Source organism: Macadamia integrifolia, chromosome 8, assembly GCF_013358625.1.
Source record: "Macadamia integrifolia cultivar HAES 741 chromosome 8, SCU_Mint_v3, whole genome shotgun sequence".
NCBI lineage: Eukaryota > Viridiplantae > Streptophyta > Magnoliopsida > Proteales > Proteaceae > Macadamia > Macadamia integrifolia.
The window spans coordinates 8,978,275-8,997,474 of NC_056564.1; the positions used below are offsets into that span (position 1 = coordinate 8,978,275).

Genomic DNA, 19,200 nt, shown 5'->3' on the forward strand with positions numbered 1-19,200 from the left:
CCCCCCCCCCCCACAAAAAAACGAAGAAAAAAAAGATCTTATGGGTGTTTTGATGACAGATTTGTATGGGCCTGACGTTGCTCTTTAGATGTTGAATCTTTAGTCCTCATTCAGTTGTCCGTCCATCATATCTATTTTGTTTTGGGTCGCTTTGGCCTCTTGCTCTTTATAGCATGAACCAGCACCCAAAACAAGAGAGAGAGAGAGAGAGAGAGAGAGAGAGAGAGATCAATGTTACCTGCCAATATTTTGAAACACAGCGATCAATGCAACTATTTTCCCCCATGTTAAGCTCAGATTCCTTGTACCTGAAAGAGAAATGGAAAAATTCAAGAAATAGTCCCAACAAAATTAATTTGTGTCTGCAAAGGATGAAAAAAATCTGAGAATCTAAAAAGGAAGTATAAGCTGAAATTGAAAATCAAAGTTGGTGCCCCCTCCCCCCACCCCAAAGAAAAAAAAAGGGATTACCTGTTAGTAACAACTGAATACATATCACCATGTAGGGTTTAGACGACAGAGACTCGTGTTTGGGTTATCTGTGGTCGTGTAATGCACAACTAAAAAAGAAGAAAAAAGGTATCCTATAGCAAGCTAAGCCAAGCTGGAACATTTAATAAGTGCACAATTGCACATGTTCAGATTTGGACCCAGGGGTGTATTAGAAACTGAAACGCGAAACCCAGATTACTGCACCAAATGTGTCTTTATAATCTTTATGAACATAGAAGAGGGTGTTATAGTCTTTATCAACTCTCTATGGACACCATCGTAAGCTCTTTCTACGTTAATGAAGACCATACAGAGATCGTTATTACAATTTCTAAATCTTTTTATTATAGTCTCTTAAGCAAATAGATAGCTTATGTGGTTGATCTTGGCATAAACCAAATTGGCTAGCCAAAATATTAGTTTCTTGTCTCAGGCAGGTTTTAATCACTCTCTTCCGTAATTTCATTGTATGGATCATTAGTTTTATTCCTCTATAGTGATTACAACTTCAAATTTCACCTTTATTTTATGAATCGAAAATACAATACTTATCCATTCATTTGACATTTTTGTCCTCTTAAAATTATTAAACAACTTAGTTAGCCAAATTATTCCCTTGATTCCTAAGCTCTTCCACACCTCTACTTGGATAAACGACTCCCAGAGTTGACTCGATTATTGAGGGTCCTGAGTTTTGTCAAAAACTTGGGTTAGCAAACAATGCTTAGTACCATCTTGAGACTGTAAATTACATTACATTTTTTTTACAACATTCATCATTCTCAGTAATATTTGCACTAACAAATTTTATGAAACCCATTTAAGTGAGAGCAGGTGTCCAGTTCTTGCTAACAACTAATTTTTCCCCCCAAAACACCCATATATAAAAAAATGGAGAAGATTATTATGGAAGCATAGTTGTCACGGTATCCAAGCGATCCAAGGCGTTGGAGGGGGCCTGGATGCAAGGCGACCCCCACAAGACAACAAAAGCGACCAAGGCAGCACTAGTTGTCAAGGCATCTGCAGGCAACACCTTGACAAGTATGGATGGAAGATTATTTGCATTTTCTCAATTTTAATAATTCCAATAATATCTATGCATAATAGAGGATACACAAATAGAGAGAGAGAGAGTCCATCATACCTATTTTCAATACATTTATTATAGCACGTTTGGGTGAGCCTGGATCAAACAACAGAGAACATATCAAACTCGTTATATCATGATATGGCTTAATGCACAACTGATCTAAAGAGACATTTTCAATCATCAATTAAAAATAAGATCCCTTGAAAAACTGCACTGTAAATTTATTTCAATTTGAACTTCATTAGGGTGGAAACATATAGAAATGGAAGAGTAGCAAATGGATGCTTAATTAAATATATAGTTCCAAGACCACAGTGTTCACCCCAAACCCTGAAGAACAAAGAGGGTTTCCAGCATGTATAAGAAGGCCAAGGTAAATTGATGCAGATGCATTAGCAATGGGTTGGCAGAACTATTATGAAAGGCTTGGGAAGCCAAAGACCAAGCATTCCAGCCCATTAGCTAAGCTTGAGACCCATTGGGAGTAAAATGCAAATAATTTTCCACATTGGATTTTCTTGTAATCAATTGTGAGGGCTTAGTTGTAATTCTTAGGGGTTTGTTGCAAATTTTGTTCTTTCTTATCCTTCAGTAGCTGTCTATTTTAATGTAGGGCCCAGTTCTGGCATCAAGTCAAGTTTGAGAGGCTTTCAATCCGTTAAAGAGTTTTATTTTGTTAGTTTGTGGTTATTACTTGTCACAAATTTTACATTGATTAGAATTCTAGCTTCTTTTTTTTATTTACTCCCCCAATTGGATTATGGAATGAAATCAGATTATTTTGTCTTGAAATTGACTGGACTCTCTCTCTCCCCTCTCTTCCCCCTACAAACTCTGATTTCTCTTTCCCCAGGATTTGTTTTCCCCTATTTTCTTCTTCTCCATTCCTGTGGCTACTACTGCTAGCAGGTTTTCACCTCCTTTTCTCCTCCTATATTTTCTTTAAAATACATTTTTAGGTTTCTTTAATTCCCTGCGCTGAAGCAGTACGTCAGATTCTGATATTAGACTGGTACATCAGATTTATCTCTGCTAATAAGCTTCATTCATTGTTTTTCCTTGCAGGAATCCAGTTCTGTTCTTCACATCCTGTCTAACCTTCGCACGACCATCACACTTATACCAGACTGCATCATAAATCTATAAGCAATGTGGACGAGTTTTATTGTTCACATGAATGTCAACTAGGAAAAACTGACTCGGCAGTATCTCAGAACGAGGCATGCAGACTCCGTGTAATATGCAGCCATGGTCAGTGGGTTAGGGCAAGTACGTTAACGATCAAGCTCATGTTATTGTTTGGACAAGATATCCTACCTTTCCCATTGGAAAATGTACACCATTGCTGATGCCCCTATTGATTTTAATGTCTGTCATGTTACAGTTCACAATTTAATCAGTTAAGACCTGAGACTGATCTACAGACAACAGCAATTCTTACTGCAACATATAGCTCAACCACCAGACACCACGCCTTGTGGAATATGACGGAATCTGATGAAAATTGGAAGCGGAGAAAAGGGAAGGGGTAAAAATAAAGGTAAAAACTTCAATGAATGAGAAGAAAGCAAAATTCATACTCAGCTTAGAAAGCAGACAAGCTGTGCTGTGCATGATAATGCCTAGGTTAGCTAGTGTGTCGCAAATGGGATTTTAGAAAGAAGGAAAGTAAATCAAGCGCACTTCCATTCAAAATTGAATTCTATATGAATCCAAAAATTAAAGATTGATAAATTTTAGAGAGATTGATGATATTGGTTAACCTACTTATTGAATAATTCCACCCTGTACTCCATTTCTTTTTCAGCCATCCCAAAGATCTGTATGAGCATCAAAAGAAGTTTTGAGTACATACTGGTAAGAGGAAAAAAGAGAATGAACCAATGCAAACATGATAATCAAGCTAATAACTAGAAGGCAACTACATTAAGCAATTCTGTCAATAAATAAACTCTCTCTCTCTACTGATCAGTATTAACAAGTAGACGCAAATTGTTCTAAGTTTGCTTGATCTATGATTACCGATTCTTGAATATTGAATATCAATTTAAGTATGAAATTCTTATGGGCAATAAGAAAATTAATTATTCCGGGCGAACCATGGTAATAAGCACATCCGAAGTACCTGTTCTTTGTCAAATGCGGTGGGTTGGTTGTTGGCAGCCATCAGACCTACAAGATGAAGAGCATATGAACTCGAGATAAAAGTTGAAGCTTGAATTACAGTTATGTATACCAAAAAAATTAAAAAATAAGTAAAAAATAAAAACACTCCAGCGTATTCATCATGATTCAAGGTTTTGGTGATGCAGAGTACAAAATTAATAGATGAGAAGATAACCTTACTCTGTAACCTTTATACGGTCAATATAGATCAAGGGAGAAGCTCAGTTTGAAGTTCTGCTCTCGGTTTTCAGAGTCTTCTAATTAAAGATCCCACCGTGGGCGCGAGCTTACAAAGAAACCCTAAATTGACGACAAAGCCAAGAGAAGTGGCTAAAGCTGAAAAGGGTTTAAAGGGAAAAAGATGTGGCGAAAAACGCACTCGACTTTCCCAAGTTCCTCTTTGCCACCCATCCCGCTGATACCAGCATACATACATTTTTCATAATACCTAAAATACCCTCCACTAAAACCCTAACCCCTTGGCTTTCTTTTCTCCCAAGTTTTTTTGATGAAATCTTTCTCCCAAGTTACCAAACCCTTTCGAGACATCCTCTCTCACGACGAACCACTGCGTACTCGCCTTGGTTCTTTTCCCCCTTATAAGTGGCAAAACCCTTGGGTATATCTCCGGCACCCGCTCCTCTTTTCCTCAGGTAAGGTTCTCTCTCACTCTCTCTCGTTCACTTGCTTGGAGCGGCTCTATGTACTTTGGGGATTAGTGAAACAATTCCCTGTTTTGATGGAATATGATATTTTTACTAGTTGTTACGAATTTTAGGCATTTCATGGCATCTCTTCTCTTCTATTGATCGACTAAGGGAGTATTCTGATACTGGAGATTTCACGTCATCAGATTTTATTATTCCCAATCATCTTCCCCTTGATTTTTGAAGTCTGATCGATCTGGTTCTCATTTCAGGTCTATGATACTGTGATTCTGGGCTGAAACCTGTGCTGCTTTGGAGAGTTTTCTGGTTTTACCTAATCGGGTATGTTCGCTGGAATTGATTGGTGCTCCTCTTTTGTATTTCAATTATTTCCATCTTAAATGTAGAGAAGGGAAACAGCCAGTTGGTTCGGAACTGTAAATTCTTGGCAGCATAACGGGTTTGGGGTTTTAGAAACAAGTCAACAACATAAGTTTGAGTTCAATGAACGTTTGATTTGTTTACTTCATTTTTTGGATCTTCAGCCAAAAAAAAAAAAAAAAAACTCAAAATAATGCCGCCCAGAAATTCCTGTTATTTTTTGTTTGTAGGAGCATCAATCAAAATGGAACTCGGGTCCTCGGATAAAACGAAGGCAACATTTTCTTTGGCTGATGAGGATCACACTCTTGCAAATTCCGTTAGATTCGCCTTGAATCAAGAGTTTGTACTAAATTACTTGTAGCTTCTATTTTTTCTGCACTTGGGGCTCCTTTTATTTTTCAATGAATAACTGGTTTTTGGTAAGGAAAATGAAAAATAATAGTACAAACACTTCAGCCAATAAAAATAGTTGCAGTCGTGCCAACCAGAAAACATAAACAATAAGGAAAGATTTAGTGTGAATGGTTACTACGACAAAAGAGAAATCTGAAGATACCCTGTTTAGAGGTTCTTGGTGTCCATTGGAACAGGGATTTGCTGCTATGTCTCCTCCATAAGCAGGTGTCTCTTGTAGGCCTTTGTTATCCATGTTAATGTAAATGTCTGACATGCAAATGCCCATCTCTTCTCTATCTTTCATTTGTGAATGTATCGCCCTTCTAGCTTCTTGTCTTAATTTATTTAATGATGTCTTCCTACGGATACATCTTCCGTTACTGAGTTTTAAGCGGCACGCTTGGTCCGACGATAAGGTATGAATGTTACGACCTGGTGGTCAAGCGGTCAAAACAGCCTCTTTGACATTCTCGGGGTAAGGCAGTGTAGTTCTCCTCCCCCCACCCCAGGACCTCGCACATGTGGGAGCCTCGTGCAACGGGCATGCCCTCTTTTTTTATTGATGAATGTTTTTAGAGTATCCTGTTGATGAAACAAAAATTACACAACTCCGGACTTATCTATGGCTCTTATATCCATGATCATAACTTTATTTCATAGGTTGATTGTAGAACCATCTGCTGTGATATAATTTCTTGCTTTTTGAGCAACTTTGGACCCAATATTATATCTGATCAATACGTGAGGTGAATAGCGAAAATACTCAACTCAACTAAGCCTTATCCTAACTAATTGGATTGGCTAAGTGAATCTTGTTTCACCATTTCACTTTTTGCAAAAATAACTTAAAATGTTTAACTAATGTGTCCTGTATTTGTCACTGGTCACCACTTCAAACCGGTTAATCTTTGGCCTTTTCCTTGTCCCTTGGGGGCTGAGGTGTTTAGCCCTTGGATAATTGTGATGCCCGTTGTCAACATTTCATTGTAGGTTTGTCTTGAGTGCATTACGATTCCATGTCCAAAATGAGAAATCCGTTGGTGTAATACTCATATATAAATATATATATATATATATATATGTTTAATAATTATAATCTGGCTAGGTTTGTTTTCTTCACTTAATATGTTTCTTCACTTAACATGTTTCTAAGCTTGTTTTCCATGGTATTTTGCAGTCCAAGGGTGACATTCTGTGGGTATAGTATTCCTCATCCTTCAGATGCTCGTGTTAATATAAGAGTGCAGACTACTGGTAATTATGTGCAGCCTCTCAATGATAATTGACAACTTAAATCATTTTAATGTTAGTTTTAACATACACCCCTATAGATAATCTCTCTCTCTTTGGGAGAAAAATAGATCAGGTTATTTTTCCATTGCTCTTGTTAACCTGAAAAAGTTGCTCATCGACTTTTCTTTCTCCCTACCTTAGAATTTGCATGTTATACTTGATTTATATCCAAAACTGTGTGGTCGTTCAGCTAATGCCCCCAATAATGGTGCAACAACTTAAATTCTATGGACCAGGGATGTCTCTTAATGTAGAGGAGAAACATGTGCATGTTATAATTGTAGACTGTTTGCAATGAAAGCAACTTAAAGTTTTTGGAGAAAGTTTTCTTTCACCGTAGGTGAAGAAAGCACCCACCCATCTAGGGTCATTTTTACTCCTCCCCACCCCCTCCCATTTGTTGGAGGTCCAAAATCCCCTCCACTGTTCCTTGACACCCATCCAAGGCCAATGATTGCCATGAGTGAAGGGATTCATCCTCCACCCACTTCTTTATATGGTGAGTATGAAAGAAGTCCAACTAAAGGCTGAGAGATCCAAACAGCCTGAGAGTTGAAATAGAATCCAAACAAAGAGAGCCTAAGAGTTGATATTATTATTGGTTTTTCCAAATGAGACATCCGATGGTCAAGTTGTACTTATATATTGCTTTATTATTCTTTTTGGGGTTTTGCAGGTGATCCAGCAAAGGAGGTTTTGAAAGATGCACTCCAGGATCTTATGGGGATGAGCCAGCATGTGAGGGCCACTTTTGACAAGGCTGTTGTAGATTTCAAAACAAGTGAGCCAGTTAAACCATGAACATAAAACCATAAAGAAAACTGCAATTGCTTCTGCCTCAACTTGTTATGCGAGTTCATACTAAAGCATAAAAGGATTTTGAATTGAAATGATCTGTTCCATGTGATTTAAATCTTTTTATATGCAGTCTAGCATAATCCAATTTGATTTATGCCGCTATTCCTCTCCCATCCGATGATATGATGGGAACACTCCCCACCCCTTCTCTCCCTCTTTGCTTGTGCTGTAACTTGCAAGGCATGTGATTACTTTCAATTTGGATCAATAAGGGGACCCGTGAAGAAGATGCACAATGTTGAAACCAAGCCATACATGAGTTAGAATCCATTGGTATAGTCATCGAATCTTATTCTTTGTAAGACGTTGCGATGGAAAGAGTACCTAACTATATATGCCTACAATTGTGAAGAAAGAGAACTGTGTTGGATTATTCTCTGCTTAGAATGCATGTCACTGTGGAATGAGAAAAGCATTTCATTTTGACCCGATTGCTTCTACTTGCCAAAAAATTTCAATCCTTATTCTGGTTCAAAACACATACTCACCAACCTGGTTTTCTTAAACATATCCAGCTTAGAATAATTAGCTTCAAAACTTAATTGAATGATACAACATTTCATTCAAAGAACATTTGCGCGGACTTGTTCTTTGAGATCTAATTTTAGTCTTCTATGAGCTTTTGTTTGTCTATGGAACCAAGGCGTAATGGTCTTCCACAGCTTTTGATCCTCATTCTTTCAATCAAGTGATTATTAGAAGACTTAAAGTGAATCAAACAACCTTAATGGTTCACTATAATAGCACCTAAAATTAGTTCGTTTGGTGCGTTAATGAGATCCTTGGAGGTCAGAACATGAAAATGGTTCTTGAGCACATTCAGGAAAGGCCTCATGTTCCGGCCGACAACGTCAAAGAAAGGTGTTAAAAAGGATACAATTACTGGACATGTTATGTGTATTCTACTATTCAACTCTTATGACCTTGTCAAATGAAGTTTCCTCTCGTCGTGGTTAAGAGATTCTCTTCACCATTGTTCTGTTGATTTGACCTTGTAATTGAATTGTGTGAGGGGAAAGTGTTATCATTAAATCCTACTCTTTATGGTATGAGATCAAAAGATAACCTTATCCAGTCTAATCCAGTCCAATCTGAGGACAAGATTTCATGGTTGTGTTTTCTTTTGGCCTGTTGTTCAATTCAACTGAACCCAGTCAAGCTTTTGGGCTACCGCCCATGTGCCACTTTGTTTTAGTTCTTTCTCTTTGGGTTTGTGGACCAATGGGTGTATACGTTGCATGTATGGACTATTAGATAGCTTAATCCATAGCAATTTGCATTCCACAATCCACATTTGTGGAATCCAGATTCTAAAGTGAAAGGAAAACGGAAAGAAAGCAAGCAAGGTTGCTTTAAAATTTTAAGAAAATGCACAACTCGTTCTTTTGGCAATCACAGTCTTAGCACATCATGCACTGCAACGTTCAAACCAGCAACTAATATGGGGGAGGGATATGAAAAAATAGAGATGGCTCCATCGATACACGGTCTTGGCTCTTAAGAGAGTTAAGAGTACTCTTACGCTAGCAATTATGAGTGCTCCCATTATTTGCAACCTAATTCGCATTTGCCTCCACAATCTCCGGCGAGGGAACTTCTCTCCTTTATAGGAAGTTCCATAGTTCGATAGATAACTTGGGGTTAGGGTGTACTTTTTAGTTTGAAGATATTGCCAAAGTAGATCACTACCCAAAAAAACATAGAAGACAGACTACAAAAATATGAACTAATTCAGGTATCGTTTACAAACCCTCTTTTGATTTACAAAATTTTTTGTGGCCTTTAAGTACGGCATCCATCTTTTTGAATGTGTATAAATCCATGGCCAATGTAACTTGTAGGGTAAAACCTCAGTCAGAACATGTGTCTTTTTTTGCATCGATGGCTGAAGAAACGCTGGCAATCAGTAGTATAACCACTGCCCCTTTTGTATTTTCCTTAGTTTTTTAATAGTTTGTTGCCTTCCAAAAAAAAAAAAAAAAAAAAATAGTGAATCGAAATCAGCTATGATATATAATCACTCCATTCAAAGCAAGGTTTGAGAACTTAGTATCGAGAATGGGATTGATCAAGACCGATACTGATCCTGATCAACTTGAATTGAACAAAAATACCTCTAATTTTACATTTAAAAGTCACTTTTTGGACCATTTTATACCTTATCTGTATCGATCGATTGTGACTAAGAATTAGGATCGATCAAGGCCAACACCGATCCGATTCCTCAAAGTCTCAAACCATGTTTGAGAGACAAATGATTGCCCTTTTTTTTTTTCTATGAAGATACACGAACTAATTGATGTGGACAACTGGTGCATCTTCCTTCTACATTTAGTTGGATTTCTTCAATTGTATGTAATATGATAAAATATTACATTTTATTTTTGATAGGTTGATGAGTATATTATTAATATATTGATATGCTTTATGATCATTTTGTGAGATGGATGTATGATGAAATTTGTGTACTTAACTATTATATTGTGTTTATTTCAGTTAGAGGTTTCCTGTTGATAAATTTGCAACTTTTTTTTTTTTTTAATTAAAAATTTATTCAGATAAAACTAAGAAATTCAAAGCAGATAGAAACATAAAATTCAAGCTTCGGTACAACATATCGAAAGCCAATAAATGAAATATGACCAAACTATTTGATATCCAATAGACAACATCTTCTAGGCTAAGGGTATGAATCTGCATAAGACATCTATATATTATTTTTCTTACCCAAACTTATTATGTCGGCTTAAAGAATTTTTTTTTTTCCTAGATGAAAAGAAAAGAAAAGCAATCCATGGCCACATTTAAAAGCCATTAGGCTCATCACGCTCCACAGTCCACAGTGTGTAGCCCACACTGGAGTGGATTTCGAGTCGGCATGATTTGAAGTCTGAAGAAGTGTAAGCATATCCAACAACCAACTACTTAATTGGCTACACCAGCCATTTGGAAGTAGAAAACACGGCAATTTTGAAGACATCTTCTTATTCGGATCTCATCTTTATTGAACTAGACAGATCAATAAACAGTTATGCTTCACAATCAAATCTGATAATGATTTCCCTCCCTTGGGTCTCAACCAAACAAAAAAAAAGTTCTCATGAAGTTGCGTGGAATATTTACTTTCCAGCTCTGAACTTTCTTTCCATTTTTCTTCTAATCTAATGGAGTAGAGAAAGAAGAACGATCCATTACGTGTCTCACTGACAGCGATTTAAGATTTTGTTTTGGAGTTGGGGATTAGTTGCTTCAAGTGGTTTGGACGCCTCTCCTACGTCACCATGAACACCAGAAACACCACCTCTGTTTTTCTCCCTTTTCATTTTTCTCTTTCCAAAATATATAAATCTAAGTAACCCAATAGAATCAACTCAACGAACCCACTTGGAATCGATTTGATTAGCTCGTGGACCAACTGAACTGTGAGAGGGGTAGTCTCCTTTGGTATTATAAACAACAATCATCAGAGCAGTAACCAAATCAACAAAAAAAGGAGATTCAGGCTTTGCAACTTATCCTGATTCTCTTATCTGAACTATATTTTCAACAAACAAAAACCATACCAATCTGTTTTCAAGGAAGAACCCAGTAAGGTTGAAGTTAAAATAGTTCTGAATTGAAGACAAAAGTACAAACGTATAATTACATATATGAAATAACCCCTGCCCATGGATGCAGAAGGGGTATTTGATTGAAATAGGGGTGAGGTACTCTCACTTGTTACCCACACTCTGGAGCTTCAGGCTTTGCTTTGCTTGCTTCCTTGCTGCTCCTCATCTATCGTAGAGAAAGAAATGCTGGAATACGCTCTGCAGAATTTCATGATGGCACGTTGAAGTGAAAGAGCCAAGAGATGACAAAGGCAAAGACCATGCAAGCAAGCAGGAAATTCAGGAAACGATGGCCATGACAGAAGCTCCTGTTCTCTGAATAAGGAGTAGTTGCAGCTGTTCCTGTTGTGGCCGTTACTGTGTTTGTCTCATTCCATTGCTCCATAAACTGGGTCTCATTTACACCAACAACATTCCGTGCAATTGCACCACAAATTTCACAGGTCCTACAGAGTATCAATGCAAAGATAAATTAAATAGACAATTTTCACCAAAGAGCTCAAAATGTGATACAGATCCATGAATATGAAGGGAGGCAGAAAAGGAAATTGCATGCCAATGGGACAGCCAGAAAACCGTATAATACAATCTCTAGAGGGTTCAAAACATCTTTTTATCACTAACATTTGATCAATCATAATTCAACTACGCACTTTATATTCTCAACACATCACTATAATACTAAGCTTTATCTTCATAAAAACAACTCATTTCTACAGAAACTGTAATGCCCCGGCCCCATTAACCTTGCACAATTGCCTCAAGGCTTTAAAACACATTGTGCCATGTTAAGGAGGCTAGAGATTATCATACCCCAGTAATCTCCCCTTAGGCAATGTGGGACTAAAGTTTGCACACCCTCACCGATTTTCTAAACACCCTGGTACTTGCCGTATTCTTGGTGGAGACACCTCACCGATCTCCCAGGAGGGTCTGGTACTTGTCGTATTCTTGGGTGTCACGGAAACACATACTAGTGGATTATGGTACATCTACTGCATTGGAAGATAAGTAAACTTGAGGCAATGCAGCACCAGAGTTTGAACATAAAAAGTAGATTGATCAATTTGGAACTGGGTTAAGAATATTGGAGACTTGGGAGATGATTTTATGAATTAGAGGAACGTAGTAATGCATTTAATATCAATATCAGTACTACTTCCTTTCAGAAAGAAATAAGCACCAGATATGAGTATCTCTCTCTTGGAGGGAAAAACTCAACTTACAATGCGTTGAGAACATTAACATAGTTAATTAAGAAAATACCCTAATAATACTTTTGACACAGTTAAATATATGTGAAAATATTACTTGGCCACTGAACTACAATAATATGCATATCAGAACATTATGCAGATGCTGGTTTACAAAAACCTTCAATCATAGAAAGCTCCTACGTACATAGAGTACCTATTTTCTATTATACTTTACTTATGATTTTTCAATGTGGAAAAGTACAGTTGCTTCCAAAAGTTCAATACATGCATACAAGTATCATACCTTTCATTCCTCAACATCCTAGGTTTGATAAACCAAATATGAAACACATTTTTGTATATACTGATAACTTAAAGAAATGTTCTTGTAGCATAAAACCTAAGAGGAGTTTCTAGTGAATTAAGTTTTAATTTTTTTCTCCATTTTTTCAGATATGCCTCCTATTGGCTACTCAAGTCCTGCAATGGCCTGGCCTTCCTGAATAAATAATTTTTTCCCCAAATTTCTGGGTTTAAAAATGAAAACTTAGAAGGAAATGTCGAGAAACAGATATGAAGGGCACAGTGCTGCAATTACTCATAAAGGAAGCTTTTTTATAACTACGTTGCTCAGCATGCTTATACAGAAAATGCAGGTTTCGTAAGCTCCTGTATACAGAAACTTCTCCGCCTCAGACCTTCCACCAAGTTTGTTGGATTGTTCAAGACCACCACCTTCATATTACAGAAAAAACAACCCAACAAGATTAAGGAAGTACTTGTAGTTGTACGTCAGAATTTCTTCCCATCCAATAGATTCAGCATTACTCCAAGAAGTTCTCATGTCGAATATTTTAAATTATACAGCCCTAAATTGTATATATATATATTTATACATTCATACCCTTAAAAATATTTATTTTGAACATTAAGATAGTTAATGAAGAAAAATACCCCTGTACATGTAGTTAAACACATACATACACAGATACGTATACATTTCAAATGTTCATATGGTTCCCATCTCACTTCTGCACATATCATAGGGTCCAAAGAGAACCAATAGGCATAATACTTACGCAGAATGTTATAACTTAGAAGACATTGCGGTGCAGATATTATTCTATACAACTGCATTACCTTAAAGGAACCAGATTGAGTTAAATAAACATATGCCACAACAACACAACAATAGAAAGATAACAGCTGAGAGGGGGTGGGGGGGGGGGGGTGAGATTTTTTTTTATGTAGGTAAAGTCCTAGTACAAGTGTTGAAATCCAAAACAACATGTGAAAATTACTGAATTTGGTCTTTGGAAACCAGACAAAACCATGGGCGTCCAATCAAAAACCTCAAGGAACAAGAACACACAAAAGAACCTGCAGATTTTATGATGAAGATGAAACATTTATAATAACTATGATACATAAGCTACATGACATTGCCTTCCCATAAACTCAGAGTGTCCACCTGAAGGTGCTAATAAGGTAGAACTGAAATCAATCTGATGTTTGATCTCACTTCACTGTGACCAGGGAAAACTAGTTTTCCACCACTCTTAACTAATGTGAGTTACCAGAGGTTTAGATCATCCGATTCAATTGATACCGGATCCAAGGGGTAAAAGCATCAACTATTCCAATCTGGATTAAGATTAGATCATGGAGACAGCAGAGTAATTTTGGACTCTCCACAATGTTTTGACCTTATCAAATACTGCTTATACAGAACAAGTAAATTTAGTTATATTAAGCCCCCCACCCCCCAACCTCCCTTAAAGGGGGAAAAAGAATCAGAGACAAGTTATTGAATCAGAAATAACATTTCCAGAGAATCTGCAAGTACGATGCCTTTCACCCACATATTATTATATTGACCTCCACTTTAATAAAGGAATGTGGTAGGAAAGCTTGAATTGCTGTGAAGTAATCTTAAAGCAAAGACTACAAAGGAATCATAGGTGCAATTAAGAGACAACGAAACTTGCTCATGCTTTTAACTTTAGCTTTATTTTCTTGATGATCTTTATTTAAATTATCAGTTTATCACCCCACCCCCACCTCTTTTTCTTTTCCTTCCAAACATAGTGGCAGTTTTGTTCTTATTCCAGGTTTCAAAAGTTATGTGCTTACAGAGCAAATTACTGACACATGGGTTTCCTGAATAAATATAGAACCTTCTAAATTCAGCTTTGGAGGTTTTAATTCCAAAATTAGACAACAAAGCCAAAAATGGCAAATTAACTCCAATTGATCATCTCTTCATCCACAAACAGGAAAATCCTAACTAGTGTAGAGCTATATATTGATAAGTTCATGGCAACGAGAAGATAAAACACAAATATCCAGTCACAACCACATTAGATGGAAAGATGGGGGGGGGGGGGTGATTTCTATGAACAGCATAAAGAAGGAATGAATGTATATGACTGAAAACAGAGAAAGCAAGGGGCTTTTACTCACTTGTTTCCTTTTATCTTGAACCAGGCCTCGGCGCATTGCTTGTGCGCCGCAGCCAAATCCTCCTTGCACGAACAACCCAATTCGATAGGAATCCCAGATTCATGATTAACAGAGTCCAAGCTCAGATGACAAATCCTGCAATCCTTCTCCTCTTTAGTAGCCAAATGCACCTTAATCTCCGGAGCTCCAGCCTCCAAATCTATCTCTACCGAACGATCCGATACGCAGGAGTTCCTGCGCTGATCTGAAACATCCCCAATCTCGGGATCAGAGACGCAAGATAACCTATGCTCATCGTAAGACCCACCAGCAGTGGAATCAAACGGAGAATGCCACGACTGATCATCAGCATCAGAGAAGCATACGCTGGCTTCACTCCCTTCTTCGCTACCGTCGACGGAACGACGATGACTCCATTCTCCTCCATCACCCACATGTGGCTTATCTACGTTTACCATTCTCGAAACCCAGAACCAGAAACCTCATATAAAGGAGCCCCGCAGCTTAAGATACACCACCAAAAGGCGAGCATTAAAACCCACCAAGGTTGAAGCTTCGGAGGGCTCAATAGAGAGGCAGAAGGGGCTGGAGGAAGGGAAAAAGGAAGCAAACGAAGAAAGAAAAAGCAAAAGAGAAAGAAGAGACAACAGAGTAAAATTTGGTTTTTCTTTTTTTGTTTTGGTTTTGTTTAAACTCCCTAATAAGTAATGACTGGGTGTTTCAGTGAATCTTTATCAGTTTGGCTGCTTCCAGTAAGTCTGTAACATAAAAAGGAAACAGACAGAGACCAGAAAAAAGCAAACAGTTGCCCGGAGGAAGAAGAATTTGAGATGAAAACAGTATTTATTACAGAGATCCATGGCTCCATCTGCTGTGATTATGCCGGATCAGAGAAGACATTGTAAGAAGAGAAAATGAAACCTTGTGAAGTAATGATACACCATAGTAAATCCTTGAGGAGAACAATCAGTGATTACCCAGAACTATATAGTGACTGAGTTAAAAGAGAAATTGATTTAGATAATATTATTATGCAGCTAAAGTGAATATATTGAAGCAGGTCAGAAATCTGAGAAGAAAATTTATGCTTGTCTTGTTCTTGTTGCTCTTTACTTTTGTTTAATTGCTTGAAAACAAAACAATGGCAGAGTAATAAAATTACATTAAAGATAAAGAAAGACTGGTTAGTATGGTAGATTCTGCCATTGAAACCCTTTAATAACAAGAGAAATACTGAGTTGCTTTTATTGAAACTTGAAAAAATGAAGTCTTCAAGTTTAAGACAGGTTGTTTTCATTTTTTTTTTTTTTTTTTGCAGAAAAATATATTAAGTTTACTTTAATCACTTTAAAAAGGAAGAATTAAATTAACCCAAAAAAGAAAAAGAAGTAGAAAAAGGAAAGAGTCTCAATCTGTAGATTTCTGTATACAAACAGGAATAAGGGAGTCGGTGACTAACTTTTGCATAAGGTGGAGAAAATAAAAAAGTTGTTGGAGATGCTAATCTGGTGGAATTCTTAGATTCACAAAAAACTGGGAGCGAATCCTATAGGATGATTTGCTAATCTTTTTACATGGGTGTGCCCAACACTAAACCGAAATAAAACTGTACTGGATCGAGAGGTTCTTTTGTTACCACGCTTACCTCGACCACCACATGAAAATTAGACGGAAGAGGGGTAAAAACGAGAAAGAGAGAAAAGGGAAATAAAGATAACCGGCTAGGAAAAGAAACTGATATTGAAATTTTTGTTTTTAATTTTTTTTTTTTTTTGGGTAAGTATACAGATCAATCCCGATTGATCGGTAACCGACACTGATACTGATATTTTCAAACATGATTGCTGTAGAAAATATTTAAATTTTTAGATTCAAGTTGAATTATTTATTTTTATATATTTGTCAGATCCTCCCATTGATGTCCATGCATGCATTCCATTGTTAGTCTCTTGCACTTACGTCTTATTTTAAGATTTTTTTTTATTTAATTTATAACATTACCGACTTTATTTGGATTGAAATTTAATTCATGAGATGGAGATTGTGGGTCTATTTGTTTACAAAATTTCAGTCTATTCTCATTTATCAATTATTAGAAATAAAACACATAACGATATCGATCGCCTTGAGTCAAGGGGGTATGAAGGATAGATAACACAATCTAACCATTGATTCAATGGTTTCAGTATTTATGTTATTATCGTTTTAATATTGATTTATTTTTTTATTTTTTTCTTTTGTTATTACTCCAAGTTAGAGTTTTGGGCTGAATTAGAGCCGAATCTATTTGTGTAGCTCAATAAAGATATCCGAAGCTGGTAGGCTTGGACCACGAAATCTAGCCCAAGCTATGACCTTAAGAAATAAAACATTTTAATTTAATCTTTATGCTGTAAATTCAATATAAAGACACTAGGTACCGTATACAGAATACCAAAACCAACCGGTTTTTTTTACTCTGTTAATAGTACACAGATTTGAAATGGTTTTAACTGTTTCAAAATGGCCGATATATCAACTATTGAGTCGACTACACCATTTAATCAATGTTTTCACATTTTAAAACCAGAACCAAATTGATTAGTAACGATTTATCAGTACCGGTATAAAGAGTTTGATTCGATTACGATAAACAGTTTTGGTTTGCGATTCACAGTTGTGACAGCACCAACGCTTGATTATGAGGAAAAGGCTATATCAGAAAACCTTTTCCCTTTATTTCTTATTCTGTTTTGATGGTGACTCTTGAGGAGGTGACATCCCATGCACTTGAACCAAATGCAAAATGTAATCGAATGGGCTGTGTGGAGCATGGATTTATTTAGGTTCCTTAGCCCATGGGCTGGCCCATTTGTGATTGCCACGTGTGTAATTAGTTGGATATTAATATAGGGAAAACTTCTCCACATCATCAGAGTGCAGTTTCTCTCTTACAAGATTTTTTTTTTTTAATATTATTTCTCTCATTTGTTTTGAATATGTGAGTTCCATCTAGATGATATATTTTTTTATTAGTATGACATGTGAATTCTTTCACACACTGACGGTAGGGTGGAAAACCTTCTCTCGTTAATATTTTTTCTCATACGAATGGAGCTCAATGGTCTAGCTTTGCCACAAGTAATTCACTCCATAACACAAAGATTTTACTGTTTTTCAACACTGAAATTATATTTGCTACATAGAAAGATAATGTGGCAAGTCCAACTATTGATATATACATAATAATTTGGATTGATCATATATCAAATTTTTTAGCCACAAATTCAATGATTTATCTTGTCATGTATGTATGTCTATGCATCTTCTTGGTAGTCTGTACAACCTATTGGGATTCATTGATTTTTAGTACTTTATCATATTACAAGCTCCACTTGAGCTAAAATTTGGTATATAAACATAATACTTATCCATAAAATATTAGCTCCACTTTTTCTTTCACCAAAAGAGAAAACATTGCATTAACTTTCACATAGCAAAGGATATGCATAAATCAAAGGTTTGAGTTTCCCTTTATCCAACGCCGAAAAAAAAAACCCTTAATCCACAGGATTCAGCCTTATGATTGGATTGAGAAAAATTATTTTAGATTTTCTAACTTGATTGTGAAAAAGTACTTCAAACTTCTATAAAAAAAAAAAAAAATGATGATGGGTAAAAATTTTAACGAAGTTATTTCCTATTCTATGAATCCAATCATAGCATCAAATTACCTTTGATGAAGAGATTAATGGTGAGAAACTTTTACCTAAATATAATGGTTAGAATAAAAGTAGTAAAAAATATTTTGACCCATCACAAATGAGGGGAATTTATGAAATACATGGAGGGTTTTTTTTTTGGTGGCTTTAAAAAGTTAGAGCATAGAATTGTAAGGACAAGAAAACAAATTGCACTTTGGTAGTTCAGGTGTCGGCACTACGCAAGGACTCCCATCATTTGGTCTCCTCAATCTTTCCAATTCCATCTCGCTATCTGTCTCATCATGAGTAGTAACATGTCTAAGTTGAAATGTTAGTCTTGTGGTTTTGGTGGTATTATTTACCAAGAAAAAGTGGTTTTGGTGGTGTTATTTAACAAAATTGGAGTGGGTTTGGTGGTGTTTGGTGATAATTCGCTGTTTGGACTCGGGACTTTTGGAGTGGGCTTCAAGAAATGGAATCTTTTGGCCAGTGCTGCACATGTGAATTTTTAATTCAATCGATTCCGATCCGATACTTCGAACAGTGCTTGTGGGCCGGAGGAGTATGAAACGAATGATGACTGTCATATTCTAATTGAATTGGTCCGATTAGTCGTTAGGAATCGGGATCGGTTTGACCAATCTGGCATGGCCGATCCTCTTCCGAAAAATAATAGGATTAAGGCATATTTAGGCCGATTCTTATCAATTCCTCATCAATTCTTGCTAAACTCAATCCAGATTAAGAACAACATGGAGGAAGGTATTGGTCCAAATTAAGATAAAAGAGCGATATGGAGGAGGCTAGTGTTGGTGGATTTTGGGCTACAAAGGTGCGATACTGTGACTATGACCATGACTCTATGAGTAGTTTTTCTCTTTATTCCTTTAGCTTCGGATAACGGACAAGCTTGTCACC

At 36.7% G+C, this 19,200-nt stretch overlaps 3 protein-coding genes across 4 annotated transcripts in view; 1 reads left to right on the forward strand and 2 right to left on the reverse strand.

The window, feature by feature from the left end:
* Nucleotides 1-4,081, reverse strand: part of LOC122087015 (mitochondrial import inner membrane translocase subunit TIM10) — a 5,370-nt gene extending 1,289 nt beyond the window's left edge. Inside the window, exons 1-5 of one of the 2 annotated variants that reach the window (XM_042655971.1) lie at nucleotides 3,932-4,081; nucleotides 3,711-3,757; nucleotides 3,353-3,405; nucleotides 1,640-1,678; nucleotides 239-308 (exon numbers count right to left, since the gene is read on the reverse strand). In XM_042655971.1, coding sequence (XP_042511905.1) covers nucleotides 239-308; nucleotides 1,640-1,678; nucleotides 3,353-3,405; nucleotides 3,711-3,752 — 204 coding nt within the window. In that variant the 5' untranslated portion in view covers nucleotides 3,753-3,757; nucleotides 3,932-4,081. Of the gene's footprint in view, nucleotides 1-238; nucleotides 309-1,639; nucleotides 1,679-3,352; nucleotides 3,406-3,710; nucleotides 3,758-3,926 lie in introns of both variants that reach the window. The other variant, XM_042655972.1, reaches the window with a different exon arrangement.
* A 153-nt stretch (nucleotides 4,082-4,234) lies between these two features.
* On the forward strand, nucleotides 4,235-7,431 carry LOC122087014 (DNA-directed RNA polymerases I and III subunit RPAC2). The gene is made up of 5 exons (XM_042655970.1): nucleotides 4,235-4,404; nucleotides 4,671-4,740; nucleotides 5,010-5,121; nucleotides 6,356-6,432; nucleotides 7,148-7,431. Exons 3-5 carry the CDS (start codon nucleotides 5,024-5,026, stop codon nucleotides 7,270-7,272), a joined length of 300 nt encoding a protein of 99 aa, XP_042511904.1. The 5' UTR covers nucleotides 4,235-4,404; nucleotides 4,671-4,740; nucleotides 5,010-5,023; the 3' UTR covers nucleotides 7,273-7,431.
* Nucleotides 7,432-10,809: 3,378 nt separating this feature from the next.
* LOC122085493 lies at nucleotides 10,810-15,809 on the reverse strand. The gene is made up of 2 exons (XM_042653948.1): nucleotides 14,600-15,809; nucleotides 10,810-11,386 (listed from the first exon to the last, which is right to left on the reverse strand). Exons 1-2 carry the CDS (start codon nucleotides 15,055-15,057, stop codon nucleotides 11,149-11,151), a joined length of 696 nt encoding a protein of 231 aa, XP_042509882.1. The 5' UTR covers nucleotides 15,058-15,809; the 3' UTR covers nucleotides 10,810-11,148.
* Between the last annotated feature and the right edge of the window lie 3,391 nt (nucleotides 15,810-19,200).